Below are 15726 nucleotides of genomic sequence, written 5' to 3'. Positions count from 1 at the left end.
TAACAATTCCTCAGTTTCAGAAACAGAGGTCAGTAAATTATTAACTATTTAATTTCCTTTTCAACTCATACAGCATTTATTTCAGAGATAGCAAATCAAATGCAGAAAATGTCAAGATTCATACAAGACTGACATGCAAGATAAATCCCTGACATACTCCTCATTGTGAAATGACATGAACTGTTCTGGTTCCAAGTTGCGTCGTGTTTTTATCATACAGTGTCACTGAACAAAAATGGCAGCAAGTTCAACTTTGCACAGACTGCGCTTCACTCACCACGCAGTAAGCTATTAACAGCATTTTGTAAGTGTGGTGCCCAGATAAGTAGCATATCACAATTCTGCAGTAACCACCAAACTGCAGCAGCAACAATGAGGTAATGAGGGAAAGATTAGATCTTTTTCTCAAAAGTAAAAACATAGGGGTTTATAAGACTCAGTGGAGAATTAAAAATTGAACAACAGCAACAAAAAAAAACACCCAAAAATGTGCTCACAAGTCGTTTCACTGTTACTAGATGTTAAATGATTGTTGGAGTTCTGTAATACCTTGATAAAGTTTTTGAATAGTTTCCCGACCCTAACTTTTCCTTTGCCCAAATCCTCAAACCCGCAAGGACGAGGTGATGGCATTCACAGCTAACTCCTCTCATACAGAATCAGATTTAACTACAAGCTTCACATAAGATCATAAAATAATCAGTTATTGATACTGACAAATCAAATTGGATGGTGTGTCATTACACAGCTTCTGTGGCTTCTGCTCATTGGGTTTTTGTTTTCAGATTCAGATAATAAGGGCAACTGGACGGATTGTGATCTTAGCACCAGAAATGAAATTTAGGTAGAGGACACAAAGGTTCACAAAGCCAGCTCGCATAACAAGCCATTTTCCTCAGAGACAAGAACAGCAGAAGGACTGCTCACCCATAAGCAGTAGGTAGTTAGTTAAGCTAAATTAATTGGCCATTTACAGAGGCTGTCTGGAATTTTCCAGTCAGCAGGCAGGCTCCCCGTGGTTATGGGAACTGGTTCAGCTGCTTGGGGACCAGCCAAGGCAGGCTTCAAGGCCTATTTTCTTGGCCACTGGCATCCCTGTGGAAGAATTTCCCCCTCCTTCTTATGGTCAGGTTTAATGAGCCTGTCCTTAATTGGACAGCAACCTCTGGGGGCTAATGGGTTAATCCAGAGAAAAGTCACCTGCTTTCTATGGAATGGCTAGATTTGGCTCGAACATCACAGTCCTGACCCAAAAGTGAAACTTGTCTCTCTGAACACACCGGCATTTGGGAATTTTAAGTGCTGAAGTAGATTAATAAGAAATTGCATTGATATTGAAGCTTCAAGATATTCTAACGTGCTTCAAAAGCAATTAAATGCTTTTGAAGGAAGATCCGTCACTGCAGAGGAGTACAGAGGAGCATGGCGGGCATTTTGCAAACAGCCAGACCCCACAAAACAGTACAACAACAAATAATGAGACAATCTGTTTTGACAGCAGTCGAGGGATAGACATTAGCCTGGACGCCAAGAATTCCCCTGCCTTTCTTCAAAACGTGGCACAGAATCCTTTCCATCCACCCACGCAAGAAGCTACACAAGTCTAGGTTTAATGGACAGAACCTTGCACAGCGCAGGACTGCACTGAAGTTTCAGTCAAGATTTTGTGTCCAAGTCTCAGCAGTTGGGCTTAATGACTGCCAATTTGTAACGCCGAAATAGATGCAATAGCATTGTAGGAAAAGTTAATTAAGTCTGCAACACCACAGTCCTGATAGCCCACTGGCCAAAACCCAGAAGGTACAGGCATTACAGGAACACTGCTTGAGAAAAGCGAGAGAGATTAGGAGTCAAGGAGGAATGCAAAAGAAAGCATAAAAATGCAATAAGGTGAGTGGATAGAATACCACAAAATCAGATCATTATACTCAACTAGTTTGTGCAGTTTATACTCCACATAAGCTTCCTCATATTCTACTAATCACATAGTCATAAAGTCATTGAGTACAAAAACACCTTCGGTCCAGCCAGTCCATGCCAACCATTATCCCAAACTAAACAACTAGCACCTGCCTGCGCTTGGCCCATATCTCTCCAAATATTTTTTATTCATGCACTTATCTAAACATGTTTTAAATGTTGCAACTCTAACTGCATCCACCCCTTCCTCAGAGTCACTTTGTGTCAATAAATTGCCCCTCATGTCTTTTTTTAAAATCTTTCTCCTCTTACCTTAAAAATATGGCCCCTAAGTCTTGAAATCCCTCAACCTAGGGAAAAGACCCCCGCCATTCACCTGATCTATATCCCTCATGATTTTACAAACGTCTATAAAGTCATCCTTCAACCTCCTACTTTCCCAGTGAAAACGTCCCAGCCTATCCAGCCTCTTCATAATTACTCAAACATTGCTGGTAACATCCTGGTAAATCTTTTCTGCTTAATAATACCATTCCTATAACACAGTGACCAGAACTGGACACAGTACTCCATGAGAAGCCTCACCAATACCTTGTACGAGCTCGACATGACATCCTAACTCCTGTACTCAAAGGATTGAGCAATGAAGGTAAGCACACAAAACACCTTCTTAACCACCCTATCTATATGTGATGCAAACTTCAAAGAATTAGGTACCGAACTCTGAGGTCTCAGTTCTACAACACCACATTGGGCGCTATGTTTAATTGTACAAGTCCTGCCCTCATTTTAGCATTTCTGAATGTTTTGATCTCCCTTGGCTCTCACATGCTCATCTAGTTCCTTGTGAAAGTATGTAAGTTATTCACCTTAACCTCCTGAGTTCCACATTCTAAGCATTCCAAGTAGACAAATTTGGATTTATTGGTTAGCTAGCTTGTACTTATCACCTCGGATTTTGGATTCTCCCACAGATGGCCTAAATCTACCCTATCCAACCCATTTATAATTTTAAAGATCACCATCACTTTCCATTCTGTCCCTTTTCGAAACACTGAGCCTCAACCGTGTTCAGTCTTTCCTGCTAGTCTTCATCTCGGAGTTCTTATAGCAGGCCTACAGATTTCCACCCATACCCTCCCACTTCCCCACCCCACCCCCCACCACCACCTACACGCACACACTTCATTCAGTGCTTGAGGTACAAAAGAGAATTTCTAAGCCACAGTTGGATCACATAAACAATCAGTACCAAGACCTTTCTGTTCCTAATAATGATGGATGAGAAAGGTGAGACAGAAAATGCTAGGTTCAATGGTGTTCATGGATGACATTGAGCTATAGAGTAGGCATGAAGACATCATAACCAAGTCTCTAGAGAAAAACACTGAAAAGAAAAGTCATGCAGATCAGTAGATGAAGGGCTTTTGCCCGAAAAGTCAATTTTCCTGCTCCTCGGATGCTGCCTGACTTGCTGTACTTTTCCTGTACCACATTCTTGACTATTATAAAAAATGCTAATCTTATATACAAAATGACACTCTACTTCTGAGCTAGAAAGCCCAGAATCTAATTTTACCTGACCCTGAGGTGTGCCATACATAAATGAACAATTGGCTAAAAATACTCATAAAAGAACAGATAGAATTTCAGAATTACACACACTAGAAAACTTAGCAGCAAATTTAGAAACATTATTGTAAGAGACAATAGTAAGAGAAATAATAGAAAATAATCCCAAGACAGAAGTTGCTAATTTAAAAATACATCATGGATCTGAAAGGCTAAATGATGCTTAATTAACCCAAAATATTCTCTGCAGAAGTAAAAGGAAGAAGTCAACAATGATAATGTAGTAGATGCAATGTTTTACCTTTTTAAATGGGTCTTTTGATAAGGTACAACATAGCAGACTCATGACAAACATTATCGATGTTGCAACATGTGGACTAGAAAAGCAATCTGCTATCTAGTCAGCTAAGAGTAGTGGCAAAGTGTCGTTATTCAGTTTAGACGAATGTAGAAGATGATTTTTCATTAGGAACAGTGTCATTCAAATGCATGATATAGTCGTGTATGTATAAGTCTTTGGTTTGTTTGGATAGAGTCAAACTCTAATATTGCTCTTTTTCCTTGAAATGCTACTGAAAATTCCAAACAGTGATTGACTATGTACACATATGAAGTTTTATGAATAAAGTATATTTTTGAAATTAAAAAGGAACAGTGCTGAGACCATTTGTTATTTAAAATTTACACTAATGACATGATTTAACATCAAGTAATTCTTAACAGAATTGTGAATACCTTGGAACTATGTTGCCACCTTCACTGTCACTGGCTCCAAATCTTGGAGTTTCTTCATAAGAACACAATCCCTGCACCTCAAAAGACTGCAGTGGTTTAAGAAGCCAGTTCACCACCACCTTCGCCAGGGCGATTAGAAGTGGGCAATAAATATTGATCTAGCCAGCCACGCACATGTCCCATGAACAAATTATAACAAGGTTTCTCTCACTTAAATGTCTGTCCAATGAATCACTGAGTTAGATGAATTTTCAATGCTGACCTGTCTGGGCTAGAAAGAGAGGATGGCAGAGAAAGGGAACCATAATTAGCTAAGAAGAGGGACCTCTGACCAGGATTCCTGCTCATGACTATAGTTTGTGCGTGTTATAGTGAGGATAGGACACTGCCCACCCAGCCCCCACCAACCACCATTAAATCACTCGCTAACTCACTGTGTTCAGTTGAGTTGCCAAATAGAAAGGAGCTCCATGTGTTCACTCATGTTGTCTTTATACTTCCTAATTTATTTGTTTTAAATCTACTGCTGCTACACAGCAAGGCAGTCAATTTGTTAAACTGTCATTTACATCAAGATAAGGAAAGGTTATTTGGTGCATGCAATGTCATTGCCTAAATGTTATTCCTATCAGTGTTTGCGATGCTGTAGCAGATTAAACTTAACACAAGTTATTGGTGTCTTGTTTGAGCTCTGATCGTGGGTTTTACAGCCCTAAACACTGGCTGATAACCAGCAAGTATAGAATCGCCTCTTTTAGACTGGCCGCTTGGGTTATTTGTCAGATTAGAACAATCTAGTTTTTCATGATGTAATGGCCTTCCCTTTGTATTGCACATTTCAAAGTAGTACTGCTGCTTCAGAATTTTGGGCAGTTTAAAACAGCAAGGTATTTTAATAATACCCATATTAATTGTAATTTATCAAAAATAAATTTAGTAAAACAATAGTTTTTTGGGGTGAGTGCCATTGTTTCCATTTCCTGTACTGTGAACCAATATACTGGGTGCATGGCGTGTTTTCTGTGACCACGCAGGAATGACATTCCAATCACAAGTCTAACGATGTGAACGTCCTCGTAGATTATCAACACAACAGGCTCTAACCAGCAGAATGGACCATTATCATGTGGGCAAAATTGTTGACTGTATTATTGTTAACTATACTAGTATACTAGGATCATTTCAGCATTATTGTCCCAAACTTTCACAGCTGAATACCTCAATTGAATAACTACAATGTCTCCAAGATGGCCATTATTTTTGTATGCATTGCAATTTCTAGCAATAATACATACCTCAGAGTGAATGATAGCTGCAATCTAATTGAGGGCTTTATGTAAGTTATTGGATTTTAGAGATAGATGCAAAAAGATCCAGATAAGATGAACTGCAGCCGGCTGTATGTTAGAGGTCATTTGCTTTTGTTTTATTAACGAAGTTATGCTGAAGTAAAATATTGCAAATGCTACCAATCTGAACCAGAAATTGAGAATGCTGGAAATTCAGCAGGTCAGAGAGCATCTGTCAAGGAACAAACAGCTAACTTTTCAGCTAGTGACACTTCTGCAAATGTTAACACTGTTTCTTGCCTTATCTGTAGTGCTATGTCCAAATCTAGCTCCAATTTGTTTGGAAAGACATACAAGGTTATAGAGATGAAGCTTTGATTCCGCAGAATGTTCCCTGTGCTGGAAGGGTTAAACTACGATGACATATTATATGGAGCAGTATGGTTTTACCTTGCCTACTGAGAATTATGAAGTGGCCTAATGGGGGTGCTGAAGATGATGAAAGAGTTAGATCGGATACCATTGCATTTTACACGAGCTCTGCACAAAGGCAAGTCCTTGTCTCATTTTCTTCTGATGTTTCACCCTGAGCAAATTTTCTTGGCAGCTTTGTCGGTGGTGGTTTGCCATTGTTTAGCACATGCAGGAGTACAGTGGGAGGCAGATACAAAGTCTACATCAACCAGAGAGGGAAACAAAAACCCAGGCTATTGCCTGACCTATATACTGACCATCTAGACAACCGACTTAACTGGTCCCTTCACTGTTAAAGAGAGACTATTTCCTCTGCTGGTCAGTTTGAACGAGACAAGGGAATACTTAATCTGGAATCTCAGGGATGACCTCAGAATGCATTCCTTTACCAGAGATAACTGAAATTTGGATCATTTTTCTCAAAAAGGCTGGCATGGTTCAGTCAATTGAAATGGAGGTTGATCGATTTTTGTTCAGCAAACATTTTAAGGGGTTATTTTCCAGATGGTTCTGACTACATAACCAACTCTATGAGGGTCTACTACACTGTGTCCAGTGTTCGCAGAAAGAGTGTCAGCCTTTTAAAATCAGCTTCATCCGTTCAATTTTGCTCATTTTAAACATCGAGATAAAGAACCTTATTGCTCAATTCTATTCAGTCCACTTTGTCATGGAACAATTCTAGGAATGCAGAAAATTCCCTCCTATTCCAAACAGCTGTGGATGTAGTTGGTCAACAGAATATTTCACAACCAAGATGGATGGATTTTTCTGAGGATATGTTAAGGATTGCGGAACTAAGGTGGACTTGGGGAGTCAGGGTGCAGGTCATACATGAGTTAAATGAATGGTAGAACAAACTCAAGGAGGTGAATGTGCAGGAGAAAAAGGAAGGGGCTGGAACTTACTTAACAAACAGCTCAAAACAGCAATCAGATGACTGGCTTCTGTGCTGTACGGTTCTCTAAATTCCCCTAATGGTACAAATATTAACTTAACTCAAACCAAAAACAACAGTCCTGAACCTGGTTCCTCTTTCAGGTGCACCTTACAGAAATTCAAATGTGAAAATTCAGCATTAACTCCATAAATGATGAGGATACAATGATACTAGGAAAGAGGTTATCAGCAGCAATGACAGCCCCTTAAAATTTGATACAAGTACTTTAAAAATGAAAATGAAGAAACTGTGGACAGGTTAAAAGCATGTGTATTTACAGCAAAGGAACAGAGTACGATATTGGATGTCCCAAAGAAACTAATATTGATTCAGAATTGCAAATCTAATAATATTGAAAAAAAAGCTATTCAGCACTAGTGAAACAAAATAATGGCACGAAAGGGCAACATATCACTAGGATCACACTGTTTTCATTCTAGGCATTTAAAAAAAGTAGGTGGAAACATTGTAGATGCCCTAATTATGATCTTTCAAAGTTCAGGCAATTCAGGAACTAAATTGGAAAATTGTGCATGTTATTCTATTCCAAGAGAAAACATGGAATTATAGACTAGCTAGCCTAAAATTTTTGGCCAGAAAATTATTACTATAATTAGCACTGAGAAAATGTTCAGATTTTAAACAGGAGTGTCAATAATATCTTGGACAAATACAAAAGTCAAAAATCTTGGTGAAATGCTGGCCTTTATATCTAGAGAATTAGAATAGAAAAGGATTAGAATCATGTGGCAGATATACAAGGCCCTGGTTACACCATAGTTGGAGTGCACAACCCCTAAAGTAGCATATTTGGGGATTTGTTAGAATGACATCTGGATTTCAGAAATTGAATAATGAAGACATTTACACAAATCCCGGTTACATTTCAAGCAATTTGGAATGTTATAGGGTCATTTGATCAAAGTTTCAAATTATTAAATTGGAACAGATAAGGTGAGCAGGGAGAAACACTGGTTAAGGAAAATGAGAAGTAAATGACGTCACCTATGATTTTTAAGCCAGGTCCTTCAGGAATGAAATTAGGAAAGCTATGCTGACACGCATTACAAACTCTCTTCTGCAAATAGTAATTAATATCACACCCATTGTTAATTTTAAATCTCAGGTTAATAGATATTAAGGGATATGGAGAAATTGCAGATCTATGGAGCTAGGTCACGGTAGCATGGTGGCTCAGTGGTTAGCACTGCTCCCTCACAGCACCAGGGTCCCAAGTTCAATTCCAGCCTTGGGCGACTGTCTGTGTGGAGTTTGCACAATCTCCCTGTGTCTGTGTGGGTTTCCTCCGGGTGCTCTGGTTTCCTCCCACAGACCAAAGATGTGCAGGTCATGTGAATTGACCATGCTAAATCGGCCATAGTGTTAGGTGCATTAGTCAGAGGGAAATGGGTCTGGGTGGGTTACTCTTCAGAGGGTTGGTGTGGACTTGTTGGGCCAAAGGGCCTGTTTCCACACTGTAGGGAATCTAATCTAATCATAAAACAGCTATGATTTAACTGAATTTTGGAAGCAGATTAAGGGCCCATCTGGCCTACTCCTTATGCACCTAAACAGAACCTAAAAAAGATGTTAACTACAGTAATCCCAGCACAAACAATTCCAAACACTCAGCATCTGTCCAAAAAGGTAACACATTCCATAATTATGAGGCACTTAATGCTGTCAGGAAACAATCTAACATTAAGCTACATTTGAAACAGTGCCATCATGTTCTGAAAAGAAAATATTCACTGATTGCAGATATTTGAAGAGGTCATAAGGCTTTTTTTAAAAGGCACAGAACTTTTTTCATTTGGATTTTTCATATACAAAGTTTTTCTTATAACTTATTTGAATTAAATACCTTAAGAACAATGGAGAATACTTTGTAACTGCGATAACGCCATAGTTGTCTAACTGAGCAATAATACACACAATAACTCATAGCTAACAGTCTCACTGCTTTGTAGATGTCAGATTTATTTTCACTTTTGCATTCATTCATTTTAAATCCACATTATCTAATGTAGGTATCAACCCTGGCTCATCAAATAGTACTTTTGTTTCAAGAAGGTTGTCGACCCAATGCAACTGATAACACAATGTTCAGCTCTATTCACAACTCCTCCGATGCTGAAGCAGTCCACGTTCAACTGCAACTAAATCTGGACAATATCCAGGCTTGGATTAACAAATAGCAAGTAACAGTCAGACCACACAAATTCCAGAAATGACCATCTCCAGAAAAAGACTATCTAACCATCGCCCCTTGACATTCAATGGTGTTACCATCACTGAACCCCCCCACTATCAACATTTTTGGGGTTACCATTGACCAGAAACTCAACTGGACTTGTGACATAAACCAATGGCTACAAGAGCAGGTCAGAAACTAGGGATATTGCGATGAGTTGTTCACTTCCTGACTGCCAACTATCTATAAGACACAAGAGTGTAATGGAATACCTCCCCACTGCCTGGATAGGTGCAGCTCCCACAACACTCAAGAAGCTTGACACCATCCAGGACAAAACAGCCCGCTTGAGTGGCACCACATCCATAAACACCCGCTCCCTCTACCACCAATGCATATTAGCAGCAGTACATATGATCCACAAGACACACTACAGGAATTCACCGAAGATCCTCAGACAGCACCTTCCAAGCCTATGACCACTTCCATCTAGAAGGACAAGGGCAGCATGTACATAGGAACAGCACCACCTGCAAGTTCCCCTCCAAGCTACTCACCATCCTGACTTGGAACCATCATCGTGAAAAATAGAAGGTTGCTAAAATGTCTGTTTTAGTGAAAGGATAGACATAGACTCAGTTTAATTATCCTCATCTTTACTGTCATTGGATAAAGATCCTGGGGTTCCCTCCCTAAGGGTATTATGGGTTAACCTAGAGTATGCGGATTGCAGCAGTTCAAGGCGGCAGTTGACCACCTGACAAAGGAGTGGCGCTCCAAAAGCTTGTACTTCCAAATAAACCTGTTGGAGTATAACCTGATGTTGTGTGTTTTTTAACTTTGTCCACAGTCCAACACCAGCTCCTCCTCAGGGGAAATAAGGTACAGGCAATAAATGCTGGTCAACCAATGGCTCCAAGTCCCATGAGTAAATAAAACAAAAAGAAAAAAATACCAAGAAAGTGTCTCGCCGACAGAGGTGCTGCCTTTTATAGAGTCAGACAGCACAGAAACAGCCCCTTCGGTCCAACTAGTCCATGCTGAACATAATCCCAAACTAAACTAGTCCCACCTGCCTGCTCCTGGCCCATATCCCTCCAAATCTTTCCTATTCATGTACTACCAAATGCCTTTTCAACATTTTGACTCAGATACCAAGTTAAACTGAGGATATGTCTATCTTTCCACTAAAACAGATGCTCTGGCAACCTTCCATTTTACAAGATGATGGTTTTGCATCCTGGTTGTGAAATCACTTTCAAACACCAGCTCATGGTTCAGGAACCTCACTCTGGAAAGGCATTCTCACCTATATTGACCGGAGTTGAAACAGGAGGTTGAGAAAATACAGTACCTGTTTTTGTTGGGCTCTCTCCTTGACTAGCTGAGTTTCTGTTTCATGCCACCGCTTCCAAAATCTCTCCAGTCAGTCACTAGAGGCCCCAGCTATCAGTAACTTTCTCCTAGCTGTCAATGTGAATGTTTGCCATTACTACATCTCACCTGAAGTAGCCTTGCAATGGAGATACAGATGTCCAGCAAGGTGTAACCTAGTGGTTAGTTTACCAAACAGGAAGTCTTTGGATAAGCAGCCATCATCCATCCAATGAATGTGACCAAGCCAGTAAATACATTCTCAGGTTAATAATGAGTAGATATCAATGGAAATAGAACACTCCAACACCTAAAATTTGTTAACCTCAACCTGCCGAAATATACACAGCATAAACAAGACAAAGAATGCTAATGATGTTTCACTATAACAGATTGAGTGCGTTTGGTATGCAGACTTGGGGAGGCTTGCAGTTTCATTTTTTTCAGTCAGCTTGTTACTTTTGCTTCACACTCTTTCTGGCACCCCAGCCAACATATATTCTTCAAGTAATATAATCACAAACTGATTAACTGGTTAGTGTGTAATTGTCATCTATGGAACCTTGCTAGAAGTGAATTTCCTGCAAATCAAAAATTAATATACCTCAAAGCCATTGTCCTGAGGTTCTCACAGGATCTGCATTTACATAGAACCTCTCTTTTGAAGATGTGAACAGAAACTCCAGGTGATGATGTCATTGCTTCATGTACTCATATAGTGACTGTTAGTTCAAACTGAGGCAAGAAAGCTCAACAATTTATGGTTACAGTTTATGAAAGATGACAGGCAGTGAGGGTGGAGAGGTGACAGGCGGTTTATTTCTGCATAAAACACTTTTGAAGAAAGAGCCATGGGGAAAATTGGTTTAAATACAAAATGATCTTCATGGTGTGCAGCTTAGAAAACACTACTCGAGACAGTATGGATTAATGCCATAAAATAAACCAAATCCCCCAGAGACAATGATGAATTAGTGCTTAAGTTTAGCTTGGCTTCAGTTGGAATGTAATAAACAGTCTTGGGCAACTCACAATAGGAAGGGTTTTTAAAAGATGGGGAAGAAAAGTCACTGGATGTCACCAGGTCTGAGGAGTTACAACATTTACAATTCATTTGCAGGACATGGACAAGTGAGACTGGCATTTAATGCTCATCCCGAAGGGGATGGTGAAAAGGCCTGCTACTGAGTTTGTTCTACCACCTTGTTCTACTGAGTGTTCTAACACTCAGAGGAATGCGTGCTGGTGTGGTATTGGATTGTAGGGAAGACCACTACAAGTCTCCTTCCCTAAAGGAAATGGATGAATCACATGAGTTTAGGGAAATCTGATAGTGAATGCAACTGTCAAATTAACACCAATTTGTTAAACTTTAGATTTACAAGATTAGGACAACATCAAGTTCTGATCAGAGAACACTGAGCAAAGTCACCAAGAAAACTTCAAATCCTGAAAACAGACCACAATTGATAAAGTCAGTAGGCCTGTCCAAAAGAAAATGCATCTTGTTTACAAAATAATTGTTTGAACAATACAATTGTGCAATTTGAGTTCAGGAAGCAATTAGTGGCAGCCCTGCCCATGCAATTACTGAGGATCTTGACCAGAGAGTTACTGTCCTCCACAAACAACCCAGCACATAAAATTTTATATCATGGCGTTGCATCACCAAATTTCTTTGCTGCAGTGTGGTTTGGTAGAACAATCGAGCCTAATTTGATAAGCAAAGAGTTAATAGAAAATGTCCAATTAAAAAGAAATTCAAATATAAATGGCTGATGAGGAAAAAAAGGTTGCCCAGAGATACCTCATCGCTTCAGACAGACACAAAAGGAAAGAAGACAGACAGAACGCAACAGAGAGGGCCAGACTATTTTAAAACTGCAGTTAGCAATGTCACAGCCAAGTACAAGCATCACATTATTTAAATCTGATTGGACAAGTGAGGTTTGAGTAAAATATTATTTTAACTCACAACTTACATCCAAAATAAAAGGAGCAGCTTCTCTCCCTGAAAACACTATAACTCCATAAAAACGGTGAAAATCTTAATTCTGATCCAAGATATGGCATATTAGCATAGTATGCATTATAAAGGGGCTATCAGTACATTACACATTAAACAGAGTATTGGTACAGTATACATTTTACCATGATGTTAATACAAGATACATTATACTCGGCTATTAGTACTGCATATACAATAACGGGGTTTTAGCATTGTACACATTGCCCTGGAGACTGCAAACAGATTCCTGACTGTAGATCATAGCACATAAAATGGACTATAATCCCCACAGTGTCGTGAAGCTTTAGTGCATAAGTGCATAAACAAAATGCGAACTGTAACTTGGTCAAGGCACCATATTCTCTGGTTCCCATTCCTGAGCAAGTTGCAATTCACAATAACCCATCCACGGGACTGCAACGTTAGTACAAGTCATGAAACCATACATTCAAAGGAATGTTTTGCAAAATATTTACCTGAATCCTCGGATCGACCTCCTCCTCCTCTGGCACTTCTAACTTCTCATTCTTTTTTGACAACCCGTCCATTTTGCGACTAAATTATTTATATTTTACAGCTGTCTCCTTTTTTGGGGGAGGGGGAGGGGGAGGGGGAGGGTGGATGGAAGAGAGAGAGAAAAAAAAATCCAAGATGGGACTGAAATCCGCAAGAGAAAAAGACAGAAGCACACAGAGAAGTGAAACAGATTTGGCTTGACTATCGATTAAGACGAAGTCGGGCTCAACACTGCTGTCTCCTGCAGAAACATCTGGAATTCATTCTCCCACGAAAACAGGCTCCACGGACCGAGCCAGCCAAACCCGGCCGTTTAAAAAGCTGCAATAATTCAACATTTCTCAAAGTGTCCGGAGGAAATACGCCGCCCCTCTCGGATGCAACCTCTTGGTCGTTCAGGGTCCTAGGAGGAGGAAGATCATTCTAAATATATCCACCGATGAGATAAAAGGAGGTTGGCACGGCTCGTTCACAGGGAGCCGGGGAAGGTTCAATCTCCAGTATTCGTAAGTGCACTGCTACTCCGCCCCTTCCTCTTACTCGGGGGCTTGTTGGTGACTGCTTTGTTCCAGCGAGGCAGAGTCGGAATAAAGGCTGAAAAAACTATACCACCCCCCAATCTCATTTACTCGGCGAGGATGCAGTTACCCATTTGAGTCCAGCCGTTTACTTCCAGCATCTTTTGTTCTTTCTCTCTCTCTCTCTCTAGAGCTAATTTCTATGAAATGTTGCTTTTATTTCATGTCCTCTATTTGCTCTGGAAATAACGGGTTGGGGATTGCATCACGGATGATGGCTGCCCCTACTTGGTTTCTCAATGCAATGCAACTCCGCGAGTGCTAATTCAGGCGGAATTTACAGAATTCAGTGGCATTGAGCATGTTGCAGAGCTCACTCACCGCCCAGCCGGGGGTAATGCTGGGTCACTGAATTGTAGGGTCCGGTCAGGGTTGGAATACAAAATCCACGCTGGCACTATTGAGGGAGTGTGGCATCTCTTTGAACCAGACGTTAAAAGGTCCTAGCTCTGCCCTCTCGTGTAAAGATTGCGCGGCAGGAGTTTAAATATAAGGCGTGTTCTCCCTTTTGTCCTGGTTCACGTTTATTCATCTCACAACATTGCTAAAACCATGCAACCTCCTTATTATCTCATTGCATTTCAAAAATATTTCATTAGGTGTAAAGTATGTTGAGATCATGAAAGTTTCCATATAACTGCAAACCTGTCTTTTGGATCTGCACCCTCTGGGATCAGCTGGAAACCGAAGTATGTTAATGCTACTAGATTAGAGTGGTGCTGGAAAAGCACAGCAGGTCAGGCAGCTTCCGAGGAGCAGGAGAATCGACGTTTCGGACAAAAGCCCTTCATCAGGAATGAAGGCCTGCTCCTCGGATGCTGCCTGACCTGTTGTGCTTTTCCAGCACCACTCTAATCTAGACTCTGATATCCAGCATCTGCAGTCCTCACTTTCGCCTATATTAATGCTACATTGAGTTCCATATTGAAGGCAGGAAGTCCTGTCATTCTAGTTTGGGGTGAGAGGCTGTGCAGATGTAGGAAGATATTATTCGCATTCATTGTACCCTGTATTGACCTCGCAAACTAAAATATAGGATTATTTTGAAAATTGTTACAATGGCAGACAAGAATGGATTGCGAGTACACATGCCAGAACATCCAAGAAAGGGAGTTCAGAGAGCCAAATCTGCTCAAAGTCTGCTGCTGTGATAACAGCATTCAACTGATTTTCTGTTCTTCAATAGTAACATGGTTTGTATTGAAATAGCATTATTATACTCTGAAAGCTAAAATGTCAAAAGAGATGTCTACAGTGTGATTATTTTTTGTTTCCATTAAAACTTCGTAAAAATCGTCTATTATGTTGGTATTAAAAATATACATTCTTGTTTAGTGGTGCTGGAAGAGCACATCAGTTCAGGCAGCATCCAAGGAGCTTCGAAATCGGCATTTCGGGCAAAAGCCCTTCATCAGGAATTTAAAAAGCAGTTATCAAAACAATTGCAGGAAGCTGAGATTTTGTTTGTATGGGAAATACAAGATACTGAAAATCTGACAATAAGCAATTAAAAACCTTGGTTGAATCTCTTTCTCATTTGATCCAACAACAGCAATGTACATTTTTATAGTCCATTTAACAAAATAAAATACCCTAAAGTGTTTCAAAGCAATGTTATATGATAATATTTTACACTGTGTCACATAAGGAAGTATCAGGTTATCAAAACTTGCGTCAGAGTTCTGAGGTCACTGAACTCTGATTTCTCTCCACAAATCCTGCTAAATCTGCTAAACTTTTCCAGCTATTTCTGTTTATGTACATGATTTATAGCATCACAATTCTTTCAGTTTGTATATAGGTTTTGTGGATTGTTTTAAAGGAGGAAGGAGCGATTAAAGAGCTTGAGAGATGATTTGACTCATCTTAATTCTTCAGTGGATTTATGTTAGTCTGTCATCCCCTTGGAAAATTGCACTGACAGTAAGTGAAATAGGTGAACTTTATTAGTAATGTATTGCAATGAACAATATAGCATTCTGAATTTCAGAGAGAAACAGAGACTTAGCAACATAAAGTTAGCAAGTCAATTTATCTATGCAACCTGACCTTAAGAGCATTGGGAAGTCAATCATTTATTTTGTTGATGGTAAGTGTTGAGACAAATACCAGTAATTTACAATAAA

The 15726-nt window shown here is 39.9% G+C and overlaps 1 protein-coding gene across 1 annotated transcript in view; it reads right to left on the bottom strand.

The window, feature by feature from the left end:
• The window catches only part of LOC140464955 (SH3 domain-binding protein 5-like), a 73362-nt gene extending 59357 nt beyond the window's left edge, over positions 1-14005 (bottom strand). Inside the window, exon 1 of the mRNA XM_072560625.1 lies at positions 12983-14005. Coding sequence (XP_072416726.1) covers positions 12983-13054 — 72 coding nt within the window. The 5' untranslated portion in view covers positions 13055-14005. The remainder of the gene's footprint in view (positions 1-12982) is intronic.
• Positions 14006-15726: the final 1721 nt, after the last annotated feature.

This window comes from Chiloscyllium punctatum, chromosome 41 (assembly GCF_047496795.1).
Source record: "Chiloscyllium punctatum isolate Juve2018m chromosome 41, sChiPun1.3, whole genome shotgun sequence".
Classification (NCBI taxonomy): Eukaryota; Metazoa; Chordata; class Chondrichthyes; order Orectolobiformes; family Hemiscylliidae; genus Chiloscyllium; species Chiloscyllium punctatum.
Note: the sequence above shows the minus strand (reverse complement) of the source record. Positions and strands in the feature narration are given on the sequence as shown.